The sequence below is a fragment of the Lissotriton vulgaris genome, chromosome 5 (assembly GCF_964263255.1).
Source record: "Lissotriton vulgaris chromosome 5, aLisVul1.2, whole genome shotgun sequence".
In the NCBI taxonomy this organism is placed as follows: Eukaryota; Metazoa; Chordata; class Amphibia; order Caudata; family Salamandridae; genus Lissotriton; species Lissotriton vulgaris.
This window is the reverse complement of record NC_141693.1, coordinates 1,993,256,641-1,993,277,749: the sequence shown is the minus strand read 5'-3', so window position 1 is coordinate 1,993,277,749 and position 21,109 is coordinate 1,993,256,641. Positions and strand designations below refer to the sequence as shown.

The window sequence follows — 21,109 nt, the reverse complement described above, 5'->3', positions numbered from 1 at the left end:
TTCATTTCCAATGCATGATCTACACTTTTTTGTAGAATCTGTTGGTATGCATAGGAGGGATCTGAATCCAGAGGTAGATAAATGTCTTCATTCTTGACGTGCTCATTCACGCTGTCAAGGTAAAAATCTGTCCATCACGATGAGGGCGCTGCCCTTATCGGCTTTCTGAAAAGTTAAGCTCTTGTCTGGAGTTAAAAATGTTAAAGTATTCCATTCATTAGGAGACAGATTGCTTCTTCTCGGTTTAGTGAAAGGAATAACGTTGGACTTCTGATAAGACCGATCTTTCGAAGGCTTCCAGCGTCTTGTGTGAAAAAGGCGCACAAAAGTTATTTTGGTTTGAACTCTTTATCCCATGTATCTGTTATTTGTGTTTCTTGAGTATCTTTGAAGAAAAATCTTAATTTTAGATTTCTGAAAAATTTGAAGAGAGCAATTTCTGTCTCTGCTTGGTTCGAGCGATAAGTCGGAACGAAAGTAGTCCCTTTGTTCAGAAGTTTTTTTTGCGCCGGGGTCAAGGTCTTTGAAGAAATATTAATGATTAAGTCGCTTTTGACATCTGGCTCCTGGTCCTTTTGGCTATTTCTTCTGCGGTTTCTTTGACCCCCTTCTTGGGGAACTTTTAAAATTGGTGGAGCGTTGGCTGCTGGGCTGGTTTATAAAAAAGACGGTTGTTGACTGGTGTGGCTTGTAGATGGTTTTACTATGGTCTTGCTGGCGATGTTTACTGGTGCTCTTGATTGAGTGATATCAGAGTCTGAGACTACGCTTTCCTGTTGCACAGTCCGGTCCGATGTAAGTTTGCTTAACATAGTTTCGTTTATGGGTTGGCACATTGTATTGAGATTACGGCATTTGTAAATATTGCATGTGGCACTTCATTGATTCTATGACAATCCACTCGAATTGCACGGTTACGTTTCATTAGTATGCAGAAAGCGCACCTCGGTTCTCAAATTCTTTCATTCTCTTTTACGCACGCCGATCCACAAGCAATCAGCATGTAATCCAAAGCTTTATTTTAATCTTTGACTCGCACGTTTGACCCATTCGGTTCGTCTTTTTGGTATGCATGCAGGTCTTCAAATCTCTTAATGTATGATGTATCATTGTGACATTATTTCGTGGAGGTTTTGAATTGGTCCTGTTTAACTTCTTTTACAGACCCCTGACGAAGGGTCCCCGTTTTGTCGACCCGAAATGCATTGGGTATATATGCAACATATCGACAACAAGCATTGAAAATTGCATCATAAGATTTTCATTATGTTTGCAAAGATGTATTGAACCACATGGTCTGGAGAAAATATTTGTTGAAATGATAAACTAACTTCGAAACCAATAAATGGAACTTTGTGAAGAAACATGTTTCAAGTTTATAGTGCGCACATTCTGCTGGTTAGACTTCTCTACCCACAACATTGATTAGTTTGACATAGCTATTTATAACATACAAACAATGGCAGCCTGAACGTCAGTTCTGTACACGACTTTCCGCATCAGGAACGCAGAGCCATGCAAGATACTGACTACTGGTGCGTAGAAACTAGGGACCTGAAAGGGATTCCCTTCACCCTAGTAATTAGTTCGCAGAACAGGGAGGATGGGTGGGGCGGTAAGGAATCTATCACCAACTAATGTTTCTTACAGATATATCGTTACCGAAGGGAAGTAACTTGTTCATCTGAAAGAAACAAGTTAGTGATAGATTCCTTACATTCGAATAGATACCCCAGCAATACCAACCCCGGTGGTGGGTCTGCGAACCAAGATCACACCAGGAAGTCCTGGAGAACAGAACAGCCAAAGAAGCCGTCTCGCCGGACGGACTTTGCTGTCCAGGCAATAGTGCTTAGTAAAAGTGTGCACAGAGGCCAACGTAGCTGCCGGACAGATATCTTGTAAGGGGACACCACGTTCCAATGCCATAGTGGAAGCAGTCGCCCTGGTGGAATGGGCGCGCAGCCCCACCAGAGGCTCCTTTTTTGCCAGAGAATAACAGGATTTAATACACAAGAAGACTCATCTGGAGACAGTTTGCATGTGTACGGCCCGACCTTTCTGGGGCCTATCTAGCCAACAAAGAGCTGGTTATCCACCCGGAACTGTTGTGTGCGATTCAGGTAAAATGAGGGCGCGCGTTTTGGGTCCAGACAGTGGAGCCGCTCTTCATCTGCTGCGACAGAAGATCCTCCCTAAGAGGCAGTCTGATCAGGGAATCGATGGTCATACTTTCTGAAACCTGATTGTAATATTTTGATTGGCGCTCTGTGTATTTATTAGTTGCACTTCATTGCTGTAGTGTGCAACGTTAGTACTTTTGTTAGTGGCGCTTTGATAGAGGTATTCTGCAGGAATTGAGAGCATTGGGCTGCCTGTTGACGAGCATTGTGCTGTGCCCTGCTTTTACTTTCATTTTTGCCCTCCCTTTTGTGTTTTCCTCTCCCCTGACCCGCCTCTCTGATCCCGCCTCCCAGCTGACCCTCCCACGCTCCGCCCCCTCCACCATCCATTTAAGCCAGATGGTCCCACACGCAGCGTCCACGCGCTACGTCCTCGCCGAAGGTGCGCCAAAGGTAAGCCCGTCTACGCCTGTCCACGCCTGGACCGCGCCCAGCGCCAGAGCCCCTGGTACTCGCTTTGTCCACCCCTCCCGCATCACCTACGATGCCTCCACCCTCCTAGCCCTTAACCCCGGCCGTTCCCCCAACTGCGTCCAAGCCGCCCCTGGACACACCCATGGACCCTTTTCCTGCAACTCCTGCAAGTTCGACGGCACCAGGAACACCTCCTCATCCACTAACACCAACCAGATATCTGACACCAACCACCTACAATGCATCCTGCTCAACACCCGATCGGTCCACAGGCAAGCCATTGACCTCTGGAATCTACTAGACACCATCTCCCCGGACGTCGCCTTCCTAACAGAAACATGGATGAACGCCTCTTCCGCCCCAGACATCACCATTGCCATCCCAGAAGACTACAAGATCATACGCAAGAACCGTACCGGCCACACAGGAGGAGGTATCGCTATCGTCCATAAGAATTCCATCCGCATCTCAACCAGCTCAGACGTCAATCTCGCCAACTCAGAACACCTTCACTTCCAAATCCACATCGACCCCAAGACCACACTCAGAGGCAACCTCCTTTACAGACCTCCAGGACCCCGCGCACAATTTAGTGAGGACATCACGGACTTCATCACTCCACACGCGCTCCCCTCCAAAGATTACATCCTTCTGGGAGACCTCAACTTTCACCTTGAAAAGAACAACGACCGCAACTCCACCACCCTTTTGGACAACCTCGCCAACCTCGGACTTAAACAACTGGTCACTTCCCCCACCCACATCGCAGGTCACACACTCGACCCTATCTTCACCTCCAGCAGTCAGGTCTCCTTCAGCCACACCACGGCTCTCCTTTGGACTGACCACAGCTGCGTTCACTTCACCTACAACAAGCCCAAAGCCAACAACCACCCCCAATCAACTATGCAAAGAAACTGGAACAAAATCACCATCGACCAGATCTCAACATCGCTCCTTCTAAACCCCCCAGCCCACTCCTCAAATGCCGACCAAGCCGCCACCAACCTCACCCTATGGCTATCCAAAGGCACCAACATCCTAGCACCACTGAAAAAACGACAAAACAAACTCGGCAGCAAGAAGGCCTCCTGGTTCAAATATGATCTTAAGAAATCCAAGTAACTCTGCCGCTCCCTTGAGAAGGCCTGGAAAAAAGATCCAACCACCAGCACCAAGGAAGCCTTCAAGAACGCCACCCGCTTACACCACCAACTGATCCGAAAAGCCAAGAAAGCCACTTTCAAGGACCGACTAGATAACAACGCCCATAACAGCAAAGAACTATTCAATATCGTCAAGGAATTCACCAATCCCACGGCCAACTCCAACGACATCACCCCCTCCCAAGCCCTCTGCGACTCCCTAGCCTCATTCTTCCACAACAAAATCGCAGACATCCACAACAGCTTCGACAACCAACCCGAAGACCAACCCACCCAACCCCTAGCAGGACCCCCACCTCCCTTGAACACCCTCAACGACTGGAACCCTATCTCCACTGAGGACACCATCCGCCTGATGAACTCCATCCACTCAGGATCCCCAACTGACCCATACCCTCACCACATCTTCAACAAAGCTGACTCCATCATAGCACCACACCTCCGAGATGTCATCAACTGCTCCTTCAACTCCGCCACCTTCCCGGAAAGCTGGAAACATGCCGAACTCAGCGCCCTCCTGAAGAAACCCACAGCTGACCCCACCGAACTCAAAAACTACCGCCCAATCTCGCTCCTTCCATTCCCGGCCAAAGTCATCGAGAAAGCGGTCAACAACCAGCTCGCCACCTTCCTTGAAACTAACAAATCCCTCGACTCCTCACAATCCGGCTTCCGAGCCAAACACAGCACTGAAACCGCCCTCATCGCAGCAACAGACGACATCCGCACTCTCCTGGACAATGGAGACACAGTCGCCCTCATCCTCCTTGACCTCTCCGCAGCCTTCGACACAGTCTGCCATAGCACCCTTCTACAGCGCCTCAAAAACATCGGAATACAAGGAAAAGCATTGGATTGGATCACCTCATTCCTCACCGGAAGAACCCAGAGAGTCCGCCTCCCACCATTCATCTCAGAGGCCACTGAAGTCATCTGTGGCGTACCCCAAGGATCCTCACTCAGTCCCACCCTCTTCAACGTATACATGAGCCCCCTCGCGGCCATCGCTCGCCAACACAACCTCAACATCATCTCCTACGCGGATGACACTCAACTGATCCTTTCACTCACCAATGACCCTAGAACCGCCAAAACTAACCTACACGAAGGAATGAAAGAAGTAGCCGAATGGATGAAACACAGCCGTCTGAAACTGAACTCAGATAAAACAGAAGTCCTTATCTTAGGCACCTCCCCCTCTGCCTGGGACGACTCTTGGTGGCCAGAAGCCCTTGGAAAAGCACCCATCCCGACGGACCACGCACGGAACCTGGGCGTCATCCTGGATTCCTCACTTTCAATGAATAGACAAGTCAACGCCGTCTCTTCATCCTGCTTCAACATTCTTCGCATGCTCAAAAAAACTTTCCGTTGGATCCCCACCGAAACTAGGAAAACGGTCACCCATGCTCTGGTCACGAGCCGACTGGACTACGGAAACACCCTCTACGCCGGTACTACCGCTAAACTCCAGAAAAAACTCCAACGAATCCAGAACGCTTCAGCCAGGCTCATATTAGACATCCCGCGCAATGAACACATCTCTGGTCACCTGAAAAACCTCCACTGGCTCCCCGTCAATAAGAGGATCACTTTCCGGCTCCTAACCCACGCACACAAAGCACTCTACGAAATCGGACCAGAATGCCTCAACACACGACTGTCCTTCTACACCCCCTCACGCCAACTACGATCATTCAACCAAGCCCTGGCCACTGTACCTCGCATCAACAAAATCACCATGGGAGGTAGATCCTTTTCCTACCTGGCAGCTAAAACCTGGAACTCACTTCCCACTCACCTTTGCCTTACTCAGAACCACCTAGCATTCAGAAAGGAACTTAAAACGTGGATATTTGACCAGTAATTCCCCACCCCTCTTCAAGCGCCTTGAGACCCTCTGGGTATGTAGCGCGCTATATAAATTTTCTGACTTGACTTGACTTGACTGATTAGCTCGGTATACCAAACTCTTCGAGCCCAGTCCGGAGCGACAAGAATGGCTTGGGCCCTGTTGCGCCTGATTTTTTCAGCACTCTGGGCAGAAGTGGTATAGGCGGAAAGGCGTACAACAGACGCAACTCCATTCGCGACGAAAAGCTTCGGCTAGCGAGTGCAGTCTTGGAAATTCCAATGTGCAAAACTGCTGACACTGCACATTCTCTTTGGTGGCAAATAGATCTAACCAAGGAACCCTGTTGAAAGAGACCTTGCGCCACCTCCGAGTGAAGACGCCATTCGTAATCCATCATGCACCTGCATCTGAGTTCGTGCGCCCTCGCGTTCAGTGAACCTGCCAGGTGTTGAACCAACAGGGAAATGCCCTGACGTTCCAACCATGTCCCGAGGCGCAGGGCCTCCTGACATAGGGTCCACAATTCCACCCCGAATTGTTTGTTGCAGTACCACATGGCGGTGGTGTTGTCTATCAAGGGGAGAGCACTGCAGGTGTTCACAGAGGGAAGAAATGCCTATAGTGCAAGTTGATCGCCCGGAGCTCCAGAAGGTTGATATGGAGCCTGGACTTCGCCAGAGACCAGAGGCCTCTGATCTCCGCCTCTCCCATGCGGCCACCCCATCCCAGGAGGGGGGCATCACCACTGTGTGCTCCAGTTGGGGAAGGGAAAGCAATTTGCCACTGACCCAATGCCGGTTTGTGAGCCACTCCTGCAATTGTTGTGCAGTGCCCTCTGAGATCTGGACGTAATCGGACATGTTCCCCTGATGCTTCGCCCACTGGAACTTCAGGTCCCACTGCAGAGCCCGGATATGCCATCGGGCATGATCGACCAGCAGGATGCAAGAGGCCATGAGCCCCAGCAGCCTCAGTGTCATCCTGACCGAAATCCAGGATAGAGGCTGAAAGATCTAAATCGGAGCCTAAATATCCTAGACTCGCCGTTCGGGAGGATAGACCAGAAAGTGCGTTGTATCCAGAAACACTCCAATGATGGAGCTTCTGAGAGGGAATCAGGTGCGACTTCGGCACATTGATGGAAAACCCCAGCAAATGTAGGAGGTCAGCCATAGTCTGGAGGTAGGTGACAACTGTCCGGGGCGAGCCTGCCTTCAACAGCAAGTCGTCGAGATAGGGGAAGACTGGAACCTCTGATCTGTGCAGATGTGCTACAACCACCGTCATCACTTCCGTAAACACCCGCGGGACGCTGGTAAGGCCAAAGGGGAGCACGGTAAACTGAAAGTGCTCGTGGCCTACCGTAAACCGCAGGTAACGCTGGTGAGCCGGCAGGACGGGATTGTGGAAATATGCATCCTGTAGGTCCAAAGCTACCGGCCAGTCTCCAGGCTCGAGGGCAGACAAGACCTGAGCTAGAGTTAACATCTTGAACTTCTCCTTCCGAAGTCAGCAATTGTCCTTCTTGTGAACCAGAAAGTAGTGGGAGTAACAACCACGTCCTACTTCTGGCGCAGGAACGTGCTCGATGGCCCCCTTGGCCAAGAGGGCCACTACTTCCTGTTGATCAAGTGATCCTCCAACAGGCGGTGGTACTGGGGTGGCATGGCTGGAGGGGTAGTCTTGAAGGGGAGGGAGTAGCTCCCTTGGACCATTTGTAAAACCCACCTGTCTGAAGTGATGGTGCGCCAGTTGGGGAGGTGATGGCGAATCCAGACGCCAACTGGTGTTTGACAGGCCTGAAAAACCAGACTAGGAAGGTTTGGAGGCAGTGGTGGTTGAGGTGGAGGTGGACTGACCTACCTTCTGGCCCCCTGACCCGGCTCAGCAGGTCCCACGTCCGCATTGAGACTGTTTCTGCACAGGCCTGTGGCTCTGAACAAATGTGCCAGGCGCCCCTTCCGTGGTCACAGAAGAAGTGAAACGCAGAAGGCGGAGGAGGGCGTGTGGTGGAAAGGCCCAAGGACTTGCCGTAGCCCACGAGTCCTTAAAGCGCTCCAAGGTACTATCTGCTTTGCCGCCGAAAAGGCAATAGCCATCAAACGGCATGTCCATCAAACTGTTCTGGACATCCCCAGAAAAACCAGTTGTCCTCAGCCAGGCGTGGTAAAGGAGCGCCACAGTCATGGAAATCGCCCTGCCCAGCGAGTCGGCGGTGTCAAGGCCACAATGAATAGTGAACTTGGCTGCATCCCTGCCTTCAGCAATAGCTTGAGAGAGCACGGCGGGCCACCTTCGGACATTGAGGCAGCCCGCGCGCCACCGTATCCCACACAGAGTGGAAATTACGGGCCAAGAGGCATGCGGTGTTCAGCCGCAGCCCTGAACTGGCGGAAGATAAAATCTTACTGAAATGCTCCAGTTTCTTGGATCCCCTGTCCGGTGGTGCGGTGATCGCAGAGGCTGGGACAACCAAGCTCTCAGGAGTGGGGTGTTGGGACAGGAAAGTGGGAGGGGAGAGGGGGAGGTTGCCCGGGGCCAGGCGATGGCGTGGGGCCACGTTCCTATCCATAGGAGCCCCTGTGTTGGGCCTAGACAAGGTGCCCAAAAGAACGTCCGAAAGTGCACTGTTAAAAGGCAGCAGTGGCTCCGAAGAGGTAGCTAACGTGCACCCTCCTCCGTAGCCACATTTGGAGGAGACAGCATGCCAAGGTCAGGAGCGGTATCAAGACTACTGGCATCCCCAACTCCTCTGACCAGTCCGGGTCAAACTCACATTGTGCTGTGAGGGTCCTCAGACCTCAGTTCTCCCCTTCCTCCGAAGGCTGATAAACAGGCCGAAAATAAGGAGGAGGACGCACATAGGGATAGAAATCCCCCATCGGCATCGAGCGACGCCAGTCCGGCGCCGTATCCACATCGGGGGCTGAAACCGGGGGCGACGTCGGTGGGCCAGGCGACGTTGGAGGTGTTGCCGGTGTGGTAGACTTCGGTGGCGGTGTCACAGGGTCAACCAGCACCGACCGGGATCTATAGGAGTCCGCCGGGGCTGGAGCAGACAGCGATGCCGGAGCCAGAGCTGCCGGCAATAAGGGCTAGACGCACCAGTCAGGTCAGCGGGGCCCGAAGCTGCACCAGCGGGGCCCGACAGCTCAAAGAGGCAAGTCTTGGCTGACCGAAATTCCTGCAGCTGGGCCGGAGTCGTCAACTGACCTGGGAAGGGCAGCTAGGCAGGCGGCCACTGCGTGGGATCCGCCGGAGCCGCGGGGAAGGCACCACCCGCACCCTCAGCCGCAACAGGCGAGGGGAAGTTGGAGAGCGATGCCGCTTCTTCAACTTCTTTGAATGCTTCGTCATACCTGACCCTGAGTGCGAAGACTTTGATCCCGATGAAGCAGGGGAACTGCTGAGGAAAACTTTCCAGGTCCAGTCTGACACCTGGGGGTAATTCTAAGGTAAGGAATCTATCACTAATGTGTTTCTTTCAGATAGTGTAATTTTAACGTTGTTGTACAGGACTACCCGCTTAGCTGTGGCATCGATTTTTCTACTCGCCCTATTGGGCAGAGGCGTATCGTATCCTGTGGGGAGAAGGAACACCATTGTGTGATGTGTGTACGACAAGTGAGACAGGTGAACATGCCTGTGAATTTGGTTGGGCTCTTACTGGCAGTCTTGTATTTCTTTTCCACCCCGGGTGTAACAACACGTCTTCATTAGATATTTGAAGCTTTTGGCTGACCACTTAAACGTGCTTTTAAGCATAGGCAGGTATTGGACAGAAAGTGCGGTTTCTTGAAAGGGTCTTGACAAGTAAGGAAAATGCTACTTACCAGTATGCATCTGTTCTTGGCATGTAGAGCTGCAGAGTTGTACACTTTAGCATTAGATCGCCACCTGGTGTTGGGCTCGGACGATTGCAGGTTGTTGTCTTCTTGGAAGAAGTCTTTGTAGTCACGAGATAGGTGACTCCTCCCTTGGACAACAGTGCGCATGGTCATCGACTCCATCCTTAGATTGTTTTTCGCCATGAAGGGAAAGGATGGAGTTAGTATGAGTAAAGAGAAAGGATGTCCATGCGTGTGCATCTAAGTAAGATGAAAAACTGGAACGGATACAAGTCCCGGGGAGGCGGGAGGGCGTGTACAACTCTGCAGCTCTACATGCCAAGAACAGATGCATACTGGTAAGTAGCATTTTCCGTTCGAGTCATATGAGCTGCAGATTGTACACCTAAGCATTGATTGTGCAGCAGTGTCTCCCCTTAGCGGTGGTCACATGTATCCGTTGCAGTCGTTTGAAATAAAGTTTTAAGGACAGCTTGGCCTACTGCAGCTTGCTGCTAGGCTTGCACATCAACACAATAGTGTTTAGTGAAAGTGTGTGGTGTAGACCATGTAGCTGCCTTGCATATGTCCTCTAGTGGTATGTTTCCTAAGAAAGCCATAGAGGCTCCTAGTTTGCGAGTGGAATGCGCTCTAGAAGGGACTGTTAATGTACGTTTAGCTTTAACATAGCATATTTGTATACACTTTACACCTTTGGAGATGGGGTTGCCTTTATGAGGAGGAGAGAAAGCTACAAACAGTTGTTTTGTCTTCCTAAATGATTTAGTTCCATCTATATAGTATAAAAGAGCTCTTTTAACATCTAATGTGTGTCTTTCTGCCACAGAGTCTGGGGTTTTGGAAAAACACAGGTAACTCTACGGATTGATTTAGGTGAAAAGAAGTGATGAACTTTGGAAGAAATTTTGGATTGGATCTAAGAACCACTTTGTTAGGATGTATTTGAAAAAATGGTTCTTGGATTGTGAAGGGTTGTATTTCACTTACCCTCCTAAGAGAGGTAATGGCAACAAGGAAAGCTATTTGCCATGTTAGGAATTGCAGTTCACATTTATGTAAAGGCTCGAGCAGGGGTCCCGTGAGCCTTGTGAGTACAATATTTAGGTTCCACACAGGAGAAGGTGGTAACCTTGGTGGGATTATTCTTTTTAATCCCTCCATGAATGCTTTGATTGCTGGTACTCTAAAGAGACAGGTGTTGTCTGTTTTGTACGTATGCTGCAATTGGTGCAAGATGCAGGCGTATGTAAGAATATGCAAAGTTAGACCTTTTTAGAAGTAAAAGGTAACAGATGATATTCTGGATGGATGCATCCAGGGGATCAATGTGATTATTTTAGCAATAAATTGCAAATCTCTTCCATTTAGAGGCCATAACATGCTCTGGTAGTGGGTTTTCTAGCCTCTTTAATGATGTTCATACAGTCTGGTGGTAGGTTTAGATAACCAAACTAAAACTTCAGGAGCCAGATTGCCAAATTCAGTTGGTTCGGATCTGGGCGTCTGATTGCTCCATGGTTCTGTGTGAGCAGGGATGGTGTGAGGTGTAGCTTTTGATGCGGAGCCAAACAAAAGTCTAGTAGTGTGGTGAACCATGGTTGGCGTGCCCATGTGGGAGCTACCAGGATCAGTGTGAGAGACTGTTTTCTGAGCTTGCGCGCTACTAATGGAATGAGTTGGAGAGGCGGAAAAGCGTACGCAAATCTGCCTGACCAGTTCATCCATATCTCATTGCCTTCGGACTGTGGGTGTGGGAACCTGGCGGCGAAGGCTGGGCATTTTGCATTTTCGTGGGTGGCAAACAGATCTATGTATGGATGCCCTCACCTTTTAAAGAATGGCTGAATAACTTGTGGATGTTGTTCCCATTCGTGAATCTGTTGTGTCTGCCGACTTAACAGATCTGCTTTCTGATTGTGGACCCCTGGAAGGTGTTCCGCTAGCAGATGTATGTTTTGAGGAACGGCCCTTCTTCAAATGTTCTGTGCAAGTTGGGACAGTTGCTGAGAGTGTGTACCCCCTTGTTTTTGTATGTAGTACATGGCTGTCATATTGTCCGTCCGGATTAGGACAGATTTGTTTTGTACTTGAAGTTGAAAGGTTTCGAGTGCTAGTAATATTTCTAGCAGCTCTAGGTTGTTGATATGGAGCCGTTTCTGTTGAATGGTCCATTGGCCTTGAGTTGTGTGATGTAAGAGATGGGCTCCCCACCCTGTGAGGGATGCGTGTGTTGTAAGCACTACTTGTGGAACAGGCTCTAGGAATGGCCGCCCTTTTGTCAGGTTTTTGGTGTTCCACCATTGCAGAGAGCGATATGTGCGGCTGTCTACCAACACCAGGTCTTTTAGTTGACCTTGAGCTTGATTCCACTGTTGTGCTAAGCACTCTTGTAGGGGACGCATCTGCAGTCTTGCGTGTGGTACTATGACGATGCAAGATGCCATCATGCCTATTAGTCTCATGAACACCCTGGCTTGCAGAGACTGCTGGTGTTGAAAACTGGCGACTAAGGCTTGAATGCTCTGTATCCTGGCTGTGCTGGGATACTCTAGAGCTGTGGACGTATTTAGTGTAGCTCCTAGATACTGATGTACGTGCGAAGGCTGTAGGTGCGACTTGGTGTGGTTTATTGTAAAATCTAAGTTGTGCAATGTTTGAATTGTTTGTTGTGTGTGCTGGACAGACTGATTGAACGATTTTGCTTTTATGAGCCAGTCGTCTAAATAAGGGAAGACATGTATCTGTTGTCTTCTGAGATGTGCTGCTACTACTGCTAGACACTTTGTGAATACTCTTGGTGCCGTTGTTACCCCAAATGGAAGGACTTTGAACTGATAATGTTGTCCTTCTAGTACAAACCTTAGATACTTTCTGTGAGCAGGATGTATGGGGATATGGAAGTAGGCGTCCTATAGATCTAGTGTTATAAGGAAGTCGCCCTGTTGTAGCAGAGGAAGCACTTGTTGTAGAGTGATCATATGAAAATAATCTGATTGTATGTAATGGTTGAAGGGCCTGAGGTCGAGAATTGGCCTTAGTGTCCCGTCCTTCTTGGGAATTAGAAAGTATAGCGAGTAAACCCCCATTTCCTGTTCTTCTAAAGGAACTATCTGAATAGCATCCTTCTGTAGAAGTGATAACATTTATTGATGAAGCAGAGTCAGATGGTCTGTAGACATTGGACGCTGTCTCGGAGGTATGTTTGGAGGGGTTGCTGTAATTTCTAGGCAGTAGCCATGTTGGATAATCAGTCTTACCCACTTGTCTGTTGTAATGGAGTTCCAGACAGGCAGGAACTGTGTTAATCTGCCCCCTACAGGAGTGGTATGCTGTGGGGGGAGCAGAGGGAAGTCCTTGTTCGGTGGTGGAAGAGGATCGATTGTTGTTGTTACCGCGACCTCTTCCTTTGTTATTGTTTCCTCTATATCCTCCTCTAAAGTATCCCTTGTTGGAGGATGTCTGTGACTTAAAAGATGTTGTAGTGTCTGCTCCAGTCTGTTTGGAGCCTCCTCTGTAAGAGGCGCAGCAAAAGGAGCCTCTATTTGGTGTAGACTGTACAGCTCCCATAGACTTGGCAGTGTCAGTGTCTTTCTTCATTTTTTCTCATATGGTGTCTACTTCAGGACCAGATAATTGGTTTTGATTAAAAGACTGGTATAAAATAGTAGTTTGCACTTCTTGTTTAAACCCTGAAATGCGTAGCCACGCATGTCTCCTAAGTAGGACACTGGTATTGACGGCTCTAGATTCTGTGTCAGCGGCATCTAGTGCACATTTTATTGAGGCATTGGACATTAACTTGCCTTATTGTATAAGGTCAGTTGCTTGTTCTTTGTACTTGTCTGGTAGATGTTCAAGTAGTTTTTCTAATTGATCATAATGAGCCCTATCATAACGAGAGAGGAGGGCTTGTGTATTTGCTATACGCCACATGTTTGCAGCTTGTGCAGCTACTCTTTTCCCTGATGCATCAATGACTTTTGATTCTTTATCAGGTGGGGGCGCTTCTCCAGAGGTCTGAGAATTCGCCCTTTTCATAGCATTGGACACCACTAATGAATCTAGTGGTAGGTGTCCTTTAATATAGACTGGGTCTGTGGGTGCTGGTCTATATTTCTTTTCAATTCTAGGGTTTAATATTCTTGTGCGTACAGGGTCTTTAAATACTTCTGGAGCTGCTTGATTACTCCCTTAATCATTGGAAGAATTTGAGCAGTCCTCTGAGAGTGCTCAAAAGGTATCTAAGAGAAAATCCTCTTCAATATCATCAGAATGCATAGGGACTCCGTGGTAAATAGCAGCTCTGTTTAACAGATGACAAACTAATTGGGTCTTCTGGAGGGGAAGGCTTTGATGGGTATGAGTTTTCTGGAATGTCAGGCATACTCTGTGGGTTTGGAAAGTCATATATAGGTATATCTTTTGTGTTAGAATAATCCCATATACCCTCATCTATGTGATATGAGCTAGGCTCTTCCTCATCCTCCAAGTTATATTCATCATCATTTTGCTGTGAGGAATGTGATATCTGAGGTGATATGTTATGAGGTACAGGAGAAGTAGGAAGAAGAGGTGTAGGAGAGGAAGGGTGCATAGGAGATGTTGCACAGTCCTTCTTTGCAGGCACCACAGGTGTGGGTGGTATATCTGCTGGTCTCTTCTTTTGAAGATTTGGGTACCTCTGAATCAGGCTTTTTTGTCTTTGGCACCGAAGATGTAGAAGTGAACGGCTTCGGAGCCAGTGCTTCTTTCGGTTTCAGTACCAGTACGTCTTTATGTTTCGGTGGCGGTACGATTTTTGGCTTTGGTACCGAAGGGTCTTTCGGCTTCGGCGCCTAGGTGTCTATGTTTCGGTGCCGACGGGAGAGGTTTATTCGGTGTCGAGGCACTAGAAGGCTTTGTTGGTTTCTTCGGAGCAGAGCTCAATGGCTGGGCTGTCGAAGTGGATTTTCGGTCTCGACTGGGCCCCTGCTGACCTTTGCCTTCGGTTTGGGCTGAGTATGTGGTGCAGGGGCTGTAGTACTCACGCGCTGACCCGATGGAATGGAGTCATCTGAGTCGTCTGCCTCTGATACGATCTGGAGATCAAGAGAGTCTTCTTCGGGAACGAGGGGGACCTCTTCGTCGAAGATATCCTCCGCTGCTGGGGCTGATCTCCTCATCTCGTGTCGACGGGCCCGGATGGTTTTCTTCAATCGGAAGGACGCACAAGCTGTGCAGGTCGACTCGTCGTGTTCCGGCGATAGACAGAGGTTGCAGACCTCGTGGTGATCGCTATGTGGGAATTTTGCCTGGCATTTCGGGCATTTCTTGAACGGAGTTCTTTCCATGTGGTGTAGGCCGCATGGCGTCGATAAGCCTAATGGCCCACTTGATGACCGGAATGGAAGTTATGTAGTCGAAAAGTCTCGTCTTCGATGTCGAAGGTAGTTTCTTGAAGTTTGCGGAAGTTCTGCGCTTCGAAGTTGCTGAAAAATAGTTTTGTGGCCGGAGCGGAGAAACTTTCATCCGAACCCAGTGGCAGAAAAAAACAATCTAAGGATGAGTCGATGACCATGTGCACTGTTGTCCAAGGGAGGAGTCACCTATCTCATGACTACAAAGACTTCTTCCAAGACAACAACCTGCAATCATCCGAGCCCAACACCAGGTTTCGGTCTATAGCGAATGTGTACAATCTGCAGCTCATATGCCTCGAACACCCTCTTCCTTAAAAGGGAGTTTAACCTTTTAATGGTTTGATATCCACTGGATAACAGCATCCAGTCAGGTGAAGAAGGCTTTATGGGGTATGGCTCCAAAGACTGGATGTCTGGAGGGGCCACATCACAATCGTGCAAAGGGCCGTCTCCATCACTGGCAGGAACAGGGTCTTAATATCGCCTTGTTTGGTTTTCAGTAGGGTCCTGGTCCGAATCTGTATTCAGACCCGGATTAATTCTGTATGTAGTGAACATCGTGGTAGATTTTGTTGCTAGCCTCTAGGGTTTCTTCGCAAGACGTCTTGGTTCCAAGACAGGTTACATAGAGTGTGCAGACGCTTAGGCTCAGGAGATCAAGGAGTCTTTTCTGCTGGATGTGTCTGTTGAGGCATTGGGACTTCGGGGACACTGGGCCCAGACACCTTTTTTAGGACTATTTACAGAAGGTTTTGGGCTTAAGGAATCACTTTCTCAAGGCAGGTTCCTGCTCTGGTGCCAGGGACTCTACTCGGTCCCCAAGGGAGTCCTCAGTGTGTGGTGTTTGCGAAACACTGGGTGTCTTTGTCCTGGATCTGGGTTTTAACCTGGTCATTGGAAATTAGTTACCTCTGAAACTCCAGAGTTGTTAAAGGGCACCTATTCTGGACTCCGTTCTCCCAAAGGGGTCTTCGGAGTACCTGAAGTCCCAGCCTCCCACCAGAGTAACCCCTTTGACACCCTGTCCGAGCTGCAGCTCAGGAGTGCCTCTTCACTGCATCCTATTATATGCCCATCATCTATATATTTGGTGCTAGATAGGTAAATGGCTTACAATTTGGAAAAAAATACACTTGTGGTAGCTCCTTGGAGGATAGTGGTTACAGACCCTATGCTGGTCTGCCTACTGGAATACACGTTACAACTGGGGCAAACATTAAATTGAGTCTTCTTCATGCCTTTCCCCAGCACACGTTATTTCCATATATAAAAACCGGGCTTCTTCATCCAACACAGCTCTCAAGCAGACAACAGATATACAAGACTGTTTTGAAACAGCTAATGGTCAAACGAAGATCCTCACATGTGGAAGTTATTGTTCTGGTGCATCAATGTCAAAGTTCTCAGCTTCTGCAGAAAGATGGTCCTGGGGCACTCAACACATTCGAATCTCATTGCAGAAAAAAAAATTCTAATATGGAAACTATGTTCTGGTGCATTGTGGGTTTTGTGGAACATAACTAAAACATCTTCGAGGATAAATCTTGCAGCATCTGTGCCCAACACTAGATGACATGGGAGTGCACAGCATGGGATCTACAGAAGCACATGGTGCAAGTACATCGTTCTCTAAACCAATGCCTCAGACAGTGATCTAGATGCCGTTCTTCGCAGGACGATGAAGGGGGTGAAGTCTCCAGGACATACATAAATAGAAATGCCTGAGGTGGGGAGGAGATGGGAATTGTTCCAATTGCTGTATGTTTGTGACAAAAATGTAATAAAAAATTTGTTAAAAAAAAATATAAAAATAAATAGAAATGCCTGGTCATTACACAACCGACATGCAGTACTACCTCTCATCAAATTCCATGGGTTATTTGGGTGGCACTCAACATGTGGATACCATGTCAACTGGTCAGTGGTTTTCTTCCTTAGTTGTATGTTCTTGGTGAAGCATAGAAAGGAGGGAATGCAAACTAATATGAACTCCGTGTCCAGGCCAGCGGGGCCATCCCTTGCGTTCATATATCAGAAGAAGCAGCGTGGGAGGGTATGAGAGGAGAGAAGTCAGCCTATGGTGTGAACAGCAGCCGTATCAATCAGACTTCACCCTGACGCTAAGAAGTCTACAAGTTGCCCCCAACCCTCTACTGGCTGAGTTCTCAGGTTCTCTCCATTCATCCTCCACATGCTCAGTGCCCCAAGGTCATTTCCCACTCAGCAATGTTTAGTCTTGAATTACTTTTCATTCTTACGCTTATAGTTTTTCAGGCAGACAAGTATTCGAGTATACTTACAAAAGTGACTGAAGAGCATAAAACTACCACACAAAACACATGGCAGGTATCTAAATTCCTTCAAAAAGAGTCTCACATACGTACACGTACTTACCAAGCATCTTCTGGGTCTCTCTGCATCATGGACAAATAACCGCTGTACCGATCAAGCTCACCTGCAGCTCCTGTGTAAGGTTGAAGAATTGGTCCCGGTCCTGCTGCAGCTGTCGCACTTGCCCCTGGAGCTGCGTCACCACTGACATGCGATCCTCCTCAAGGTGCTGGTACCGAGTCTGCTCCATATTCAGACTTCCTTTCAGACACTGAATGTCAGCATCCTGGAGCCTCAGCTGATCTTTCTGCAATGCAGGAGGCACAATGTGTAACTTCACGCAATTGAACTCTGGTTCTCAAAACAAGCAAACTGGTGTACAATCAGCTCACTAATCATACATCTGACATTTTGAAGTGCTCAGCTCAAAGAAAACGGAGGAAAGCACATCATTTTGACTTCATTGTACAGCACGCCCAACAATCAAGCAGCTACTGGGGTCACAATCTGGACTATGCCAATGTTCTGTATGTTGCCTTAGTTCAAAGGGCCGGATTGCTTCCACATGCTTCACACTCCCAGCAAGTCTGTTTGATGGACATACTTCACACTCATCCAAAACAAGCCTTTAGGCTATAGAAATAACATTTTAATGTTCTGTGCGTCACTTGCAAGAGCCCCACAGTTGTTATCCATTCAATCCTAGAATGCAAAGCCAGGCAGTTGAGTCATAACAGCCATCACACGCCTTCCACTCACCATGGCAGCACTCTGCTCCTCCAGCGCAGTCACCTTGATGACTTTTCGCAGTAGCCGGCGGTTGCGCAAGGCGTGCTGCTGCCTCTTAAAGCGCTCATACAGCAGCTGGTTGTGCAACAGTATCAGCTGGTTTCGCAGAGTGTGGATCTCATCAGATGGGGGAGATCCTGCAGCCAAGACAATGTATGGTAATAATTTGAAACCGTAAGCGTGGGTTAGCAAAAGGAGGATTGTACTGCACTCATTTAGAATACTACAGATTACCAAACTCGTGATGACCCAAAATCGATGCAGATTTGGCATATATGGAGAGAAGAGCCTCCCCTGCCAAAGGTTACTTCGAGCAACTTACCACCAAAATGAGTCCAGTCTGCTGCTTTGCTTGGAAGAGGGAGCCTGCAAACAAGGAGGACAGTAAACCAGCCTGTTTCAAGCTACGGTTCAAATGACAAAGTAAAAAAATAAAAACACTTAAGGTACAAGTCACTACTACACACACTACCGCCCACCATCTTTTAAGGCCTTCATCCCTCTCCCCCAGAAACCTGTAAATCTGCTCGCAGTGGGAGGTTATTAGCCATTTACAGAGACAGTTGAGCCCATCATGCCACTATCCAATTACACTTCGTGAGGGGCAATCTTTTTCAGCTTTTGTCCCATTTGTACAAAGGTAATTTCCTTCCGGTTTGTGTCCTGAACCATTTATGCAGTAGAGCATGCCATCAATGCTGACCCTTGAGCACCCGGGGGTTCCAATATCACCAGATCAATATGCGTCACTCACCTCTCAAAGATGATCTGGTGTAGTCCAAGTCTAGCCTTGGTGTGAGGGCAACGCAAAGCCCAACCTAGATTTAGGAGAGCACTACATGATTCATCTCCAAAGCAGCAACAAATGCTTTCTATTGGAGATTGACACACTCTACGTCACCTCCATTTCCGTAAGTTAGAGGTAAGTCTTGTTCTGACTATTCTTGCTCTTCACTCCCAGAAGGTCAGTAACTATTTTTAGGAAGGGACAATGTAAACACAACCCAAATGAGGGGCCTACAAGTACAATCTGTAACCCTGATTAGTAACAGAGATTATGTGCACTTAACTTCACCTTCTCATTAGTACAAAAACCAAACCACAAACGCAATACCACATTGCAAAACCATCCCCAGTCTAATTCCCAACTCAAGCCCAGCAAAGAAAAGAAGGACCAGTCTTGCCCCATCTTACTTGTTGAGCTCCTTCGTATGAGCATCTGCTCCAAACTGAATGAGCCGATCCAGGACCTCTGCAGGCGAGAGCGAGGTGCTACCTTCTTCCATCTCCTCCACATTTCCCTTCACTTTCTTGAACAGCTCCTCGGACTTCTTGCAGATAAAGAGGTTAGCTGCTTTGGGTAAGGCCAGCTCAAAGAGGTGTTCATAAGAGAGTTGTTTGTTGCTGGGGAAGCCCGATCTCCTCTGCGCCGGACCTTTGCAAGGGCTGGGTGTGACAATGCTGCTGGAGGTTTCTTGCACATCATGGTTCTCCTCGGGTTCAGGCAGCCTTGGGCCTCCGCTGGGTCTTTCAATGGGTGTGAATGCCTGCTTCGTTCCTTCACACCACCCATCTTGCCCCAGCTTATCTGCAGCAGAAGAGGAGTGACAGAAGCTCTGGTGGGCTCCTTGCCCACTGTTGGCCGAGGACAAGGCTTTCTTCTGAGAGCCTGTAAGGCTTTCGCTGGAACGGTAGAAGGGAGAATCAAAGCCTCCAGGGCGCACCAGAGGATCCCGGTCAGCGGTTGTGATCTCAGACAACTCCTGAAATATGGCAGCTGGGTTAAATAGATTGCAAAAAAGAAAACAATGGGTGTGAGTAGAGAATATTCACAACAAATAAAAAAAATCCCCACAGTTCGAATGTTGAAGCTCCCTGCTCCTCACCACCAGTGTGCTTCCTCACCACTAATGTGTGCAAGACCAAATACCAGAAGTGTGAGGGTTCAAGTGTAGAGGAGGGAGGAGGACTGGGGGTTACCTGGAAAAAGAACTGTGCCAGGCCGCGGAATACAATGGCTTACAATAGGTGCAACCTTCTTTGGCTCTGAAATGGAAAAAAAATCAGGCACAGGGCTCTAACCAAAGCTAGGACCAGGGAGTCAGCCTCCTCATGGAAATCGACAACAGTTTAAGACCAGAGTATTTAACATGATTACTTTAGTGATTGGCTAGCTTGGGAGTCAGGGGACTGGCATTATACCAGAACAAGTTAAGAAGAGCTGCAGAAATGCATTTACTGCTGCAAGCATCTGCTGCTTTGGATGTGAAATGTCCCTGCATAGCCTACTCTAGCTGCTTCTATTAACACAAACTTCAGAAGACGAGATAAGTTACAAGCTGATAGAGCGGTAGGCAATGCCTACAAAACTTCCAAAAGCTTTCAACGTTATGAGATGCCTAATCGGCTAAATCAAACAAATATAAAAACACATTTCTATTTCACAGTTTGCAGAAATGCACGAACGGAAGGGGGAGCAATTTAAAGAATCCTGCTGAGTGAATACAAGCATTGTTGCCCGCCTAGGTGAAAGTACTTTTTGTCGGAATTCCCTACCACAGATCATCTTCAGAAAGGAAGAAAAAGGACATCTGCTCATTGGAGAAGGGTGAGTGGTTGCTAGAGTTCTCACTTGTGCTTAGTTACCCTCACAGGTGAATAGTCGCGCTCTACAAATCCCGACTGATTTATTGATCACCAGCCACTGTACAGTGGCCATCCCACACTGCAACTACAAGGTGTACAAAAATCATCTCATCTAAAAGTTGGGTATCAAGTAAATTAAATATGCCCACATGCCTCTGGTGTTTGTTGGTTGCAGAGGACGGGGCGATGATGAAGAATACTTACAAATCAAGAACACCACAATAAGTAATAAGAGAAGAGGTGGGGGTGGGAGAGACACAGATGCACTCACACCAATGAATTTACACAGGCACACACCACACACTCACAAATACACATATATATTCATCCACACAAGTGCAAACATTATAAAAAACGTAACTTACCTGCTCCAGCGTCTCGGGTGGGAAGCTTCAGAGGTTCCAGAAGGGTTAGTACTACCGCCGCCTCCTCTCATTGGTTGACCTCAGGTCACCAGTGAGGGGCAGATGAGGAGGAG

At 48.3% G+C, this 21,109-nt stretch overlaps 1 protein-coding gene across 2 annotated transcripts in view; it reads right to left on the bottom strand.

The window, feature by feature from the left end:
- TSC1 (TSC complex subunit 1) overlaps positions 1 to 21,109 on the bottom strand; it is a 302,457-nt gene that overhangs the window by 50,477 nt on the left and 230,871 nt on the right. For both annotated transcript variants that reach the window (XM_086924753.1, XM_086924752.1), the window contains exons 14-17: positions 19,180 to 19,762; positions 18,308 to 18,351; positions 17,956 to 18,122; positions 17,321 to 17,503 (exon numbers count right to left, since the gene is read on the bottom strand). In XM_086924753.1, coding sequence (XP_086780879.1) covers positions 17,321 to 17,503; positions 17,956 to 18,122; positions 18,308 to 18,351; positions 19,180 to 19,762 — 977 coding nt within the window. The remainder of the gene's footprint in view (positions 1 to 17,320; positions 17,504 to 17,955; positions 18,123 to 18,307; positions 18,352 to 19,179; positions 19,763 to 21,109) is intronic.